This window comes from Halyomorpha halys, unplaced genomic scaffold, assembly GCF_000696795.3.
Source record: "Halyomorpha halys isolate HHAL.00 unplaced genomic scaffold, Hhal_1.1 Scaffold122.1, whole genome shotgun sequence".
In the NCBI taxonomy this organism is placed as follows: Eukaryota; Metazoa; Arthropoda; class Insecta; order Hemiptera; family Pentatomidae; genus Halyomorpha; species Halyomorpha halys.
The window spans coordinates 110952-116198 of NW_027116215.1; the positions used below are offsets into that span (position 1 = coordinate 110952).

The window sequence follows — 5247 nt, forward strand, 5'->3', positions numbered from 1 at the left end:
CGGCATAAAAATAAATAAATATGGTTTTGTTTATTTATGTTGTTCTTTGCTGACCGCACCCCCCGACAAACTTCTTCAAGCATTAATCTACGGTCAACTATCTACACCTCAATTTAAATCTATTAAGATCGTAATTTTTTAGCATTTAATAATACTGTAATTTGTGCTAATTAAATTAATCATTAATAAATGAGCCTTTGAAAAATGGGCGAAATGTTTCACAACAAAAACATTTTTTTTTTTAATAATTTATAAGTCTCATATATTCCACACATATCCTCATCCGGATTGCACCAATTTGCTTACATCGGGACCTGCTCGTGCTATACTGCAGGTGTCCCAAGTGTAATTTTACGATTCTGATAAATTAATATTGTGGGACAGGGGGGCTGAAAATTTTGAGACACTTTCTGCTCATAACAACACGCACATGTATTTTCCTTCATTTATAAGGTAGGGATTAATACGATAATTATAAGGAGGGGCAGACTGGTTAGTGAGTTAGGTTTTAGAAATCTTTATCTATAATAATATAATAAAGGAACATGGGGTCTCATAAATTATATTGGCTTATCTGGTGACGTCTCTTAGCCGCTTCCCTCGATTAGGTGTGCTGTGGGCGAAATGGTGAAAACCATGTATCCTCACCGTGGTATCTGAAAAGACGTCTTCGTACCTCCGTGGCTGGCCAGCGTGTCCTGGACCGTGGCGTGATGGTAGGGGTAGGCCAGGTCCTAGCTTGCATAGTGCATAGGCTGGGGCGGCATTGCAGTCGCAGCGTCTTCGGAGCCTTCCGGTGTCCGCGGAAAGGGGAGGCATCAGAAAATGAGACCCACGACCCCGACTTTATATAAATCCAAAAAAGAATGGTAAAAATCGGATTACTTAAATCCTTGATGATCCTTAACTGTGCAGGTGCTGGCCGGAGCGATGCCCCAAGACTTCATCTTTACTTCATATTTAAGGAGGATGTCCTTAAATATGAAGTAAAGAGACAGGGACTAGAAGCGCTACCGGATGAGCTCCGAGGAACTGCGGATACTGCGGGCGGAACCAATACAGAAGTGGAATGGACGGTGGGTAGCAAGCCAGAAGGGCGCTACTTTGAGAAAATTCTTTCCTACCGTCCTTTCTAGACTGAAGGCTAAATTGGTCATCCCAGACTATTGGGTCTCACAGATCCTAACAGGACACGGGCGGTTTCGGGGATAGCTGCAGGTCTTTGGAAAGAACATCGACCCCCGGTGCTCCACGTGCGGAGTTGATGAAACAGCAGACCACGTAATAGTGGATTGCTCCGCCATGGAAGGACACCGAGCCAGGCTGTTGAGAAATACCGGGATTTTCGCCCTCGCCGAGTCGGACTTTCTCTGGTTGATGGAAGAGGATTATCCCTTCTTCAGGGAGTTCATTTACGGATGGAAAGAGGTGGTGGGCCTAACCCATTTCACAATGGGAAGGACTTGACCGCCCAAAATCAGCGAGCCACCAGAAGATGAGGAAGCTGGCCCAGACTGAGACCAGGAGGGCAGGCTAGTCCAGTACTGCAGACGGATGCGCACCAGAAGGACCTACCGAACGGATGAAGTGGAGAAGGTGCAGGTCCATCAGTAAGGCACTAAACCTAGTGCTGGGCTGCACCACAGTAAAAAAATTGATAAAAGAATAAAAAAAAAGGAAAGAAAAATTGGTGATCTTTCGGAGCAGTGGCATGCGCAATCCCAGCGCGCACTACTCCACTGCGCCCGCACTCCGTATGCCAGAAATGGCAAGGGAGGGGGATAATAATAATAATAATAATAAAAAAATTTAAAAAAGAAGATAGTGATCTGTATAAGGAGATAAAAAGGGGCTGTGAAGAATTAGGTGAAGTGGTGAGACGATTTTTGTAGTTTTATAAAAGTTTATGAATGATATGGAGAGGGAAGTTATTAGCTAAGAGTATTAGTTTAATGCGATGTGTGTTTTTTTCATGGAAATGGGAATCAGAAACGGAAAGGCCACGGTGTATAAGGTTTTTGGCTACGTTAATTCTTTGATAGTGAGGATTTTGGTAGTGGTAATTTAGAAGTCTGCCTGAGTAGGTTGGTTTTGTGTACCATTCAGTGGATATGGTGTTAAGGATTAGGATTAGAAAATTTATATGGAATCGTGAGAATTTGGTTGGTATGAGGTCAAGGACAAATGGAATATGAAGTTCATGGCGTAGTGTTCTATTGGAAGCGTAATAGGGTGCATAGCTTATAGTTCTAAGGATTTTGGATTGAAAGGTTACGTTTGATGTTCAATGGTTTAGCTGTTCCCCAAAGTGCAAGTCCGTAGGTCCAGATAAATCTGAGTATAGTTTTATAAATTAGAAGTTTGTTTTCTATTGAGGAATGAGAGGTCCACTGAGCAGTCGGTATAGTTGGCTGAATCGTCTGTGGAGTTTTTGTTTTTTAACTCTAGTATGTTGGTTCCAGGTGAGTCTTTTGTCTAAGATGAATCCAAGATATCGCACTGTGTCGGATCTGGGTAGAAGAATATTATTAAAAGTAACAGGTGGACAGAAGTTGCGGCAGAGGGTGAAAGTCACATGGGTCCATTTCGATTCACTGACTTTTATCCACCATTGCTCATTCCGGGTGAGGTGTGTATGGAGATTGAATGTGGCTGTTACAGTATCAGGATGGGAGGATAGGATAGCTGCATCACTGACAAATGTTACCAGTAACGTGTCGGAATTGATGGGAATATCAGCAGTGAAGAGGATGTAGAGGACAGGAGAGACACAGCAACTCCTATCTCGACCGGATAGATATTTGAGTACTCAGAATCACTGCATACTCGAAAGGAGCGGAAGAGTAAGGTATAAGGTTTGAGGTAATATGGACTTGAGCTTGAAAAGCCATGCCATACCCGATCAAAAGCTGGCGCTATTTCCAGAAAGGCACCAGAGCTGTATTTTTTTTTTTTTCAAGAGCTGAATAGACATTGTCTACGACTTTGAGGTCTTGTAGAACTGTGGAGTGCCTAGGGTGGGAATTGTGAAAATTGATTTGCGGGAAAACTCAAACTAAAAAATTGAAGTACCATTTTTAAGCTTTTCATAAAATTGTTGTATGAAGCATACCTTCAACTTCATTGCCAGACACACTTCACCTTTGGTTGGCTGGTTGGGTTTGAGTGGACTGTATAATTGAAAAATGAAACATGATTGAATGAAAAATAAAAGTCTATTGTTTAAGTTACAAGTGATGTAGTGGGTGGCCGAAAGAAAACATTTGTGATTAGATGGTTAGTAAATTTTGAATGGCTGGGCTATGGAATTGTAGATAATGAGGTGGTTGATGATGATTACTATGTGGTGGTGAATGTTAATTATTATCATGTGGACTTACTTCATTCTTCCCTCCGCATTTCTATGCCTCTCTCCCTCCTGCTGCTGGGAACTACTCCAGTAACTCTACTCACTCATGGTAGATATTACTGATGAGTGAACAAAAAGAAAATATGGGCTGCTTCTTACTGAAAACAAGATGGCTAACTCTCATTAGTCTGGGTTGCTTCTCACCACAGAGAGCGCTGGAGGAGGACTGTTGGCCACATGGGCGCTAGTATATCCTGTAGGCTATTATAGTATATAATGTATTATGGTGGCCCCTTCAATTCAACCTTTCGGTTGCCGTAGGTTACCCGGAACAATTATCTAATATTTTTAAACAGAATATCGATATTTCGATAAAATAATATCAGAATATTGTTGCTACTTTCCGATATGGATATTAATTAGAATGTCAAATATCGAAATGCATATGAAATTATTAAGAGAAAATATCGACATTTTGATAAAATAATATGCGAATATCGTTATTACACTTCTATATCGATATTGATAAGAGTGTCAAATATCGATGTCTGGCACGCAGGACTGCAATTCGTAAATTTCTATATCCTTCATACTTTCTCATTATCCGTTCCTTTCTCACTGATAGATTATTCAAAGTAAACCACAATGGTTCCTATCCATCCCGCTTCTCTCAAGGTAGTATCCTCCCATCCTCTACACAGTCTATAAAGCTACACTATCCTCCACCACCTTTGCCGTTGACACATGTGTATAATAGTAACTCTTTAATATGTATTTAAAGGGTTACTATTAATTACTAATTTAGATGTTACAGAAATTGTCATTCTTGACATAAACAGTTGAAGACAATTGAGTGACCAAAGGATTAAAGTTAAACTAATTTCAAACATTACATAAATTTAATGATTTGTGAAATGCTTGTGTAGAACCCTAGCTCTATTTTTTTACAAAATGAACTCTTTTACAGAATTTATCGAAGTTCGGAAGCCATGTTTGGATTACACGCTAAACACAAGGATCAATACTAGAATCATGCAAATATTTTTTACTAAGTATACTAATCATGCCCTAGACCTTGGTGAGTATATACATACACATATATATATATACACACATATATATATATATATATATATATATATATATATATATATATATATTCTATCTAACAATAAATTTCCTTCGTCTATTATCTTATTGATTAAATATTATCTTATTATCTCTATACTATATATATATACTATTATTATCTTATTATCTCACAATTTACATCACCAATTATTGTTAAAATGAAGTACACCATAAATTAAAAACTAGAACAACAGCTATGGTCAATATAGAAGTTGCCGGGCCTTGAATGACCTTCACATAAAACAAGGCACATAGCACATGTGATTGCCACGGACAAACATTCAAACATATGGAGTACATAAAACGAATGTACAAAGTAGGACGACACTAATAAAGACTGTTATGATACTGAGGAAAATCATTACGACGAACAAACATTCCAAAATATCCTAAACAAATGTACATAATAGGAAGACACTAATGAGGCCTATCATAATGACCACAGCAGAAGACAGTAATGAGGGCTGTCGTGACGTACACTGCAAGAAGACTCTAATGAGGGTTGTTATGATGTACTCAATAGAAGTCCACTAATGAGGGCGGTCATGATGAACACTGCAGAAAACACTAATGAAGGCTGTCATGATGCACACAGTAGGACGACACTAATGAGGACTGTCATGATGCACACAGCAAGAAGAAACTAATCAGAGCTATCATGATGTACACAGCAGAAGACACTAATGAGGGCTATCATGATGTATACAGCAGACGGCACTAATGAGGGCTGTCATGATGCACACAGTCGGACGACACTTATGAGGACT

General features: G+C 39.4%; 1 protein-coding gene across 1 annotated transcript in view; it reads left to right on the forward strand.

The window, feature by feature from the left end:
- The window catches only part of LOC106678084 (sperm-specific sodium:proton exchanger), a gene marked incomplete at its 5' end in the record, with an annotated part of 162896 nt that overhangs the window by 110824 nt on the left and 46825 nt on the right, over positions 1–5247 (forward strand). Inside the window, 1 exon segment of the mRNA XM_067053048.1 lies at positions 4317–4427. Within this exon segment, the coding sequence (XP_066909149.1) occupies positions 4317–4427 (111 nt within the window).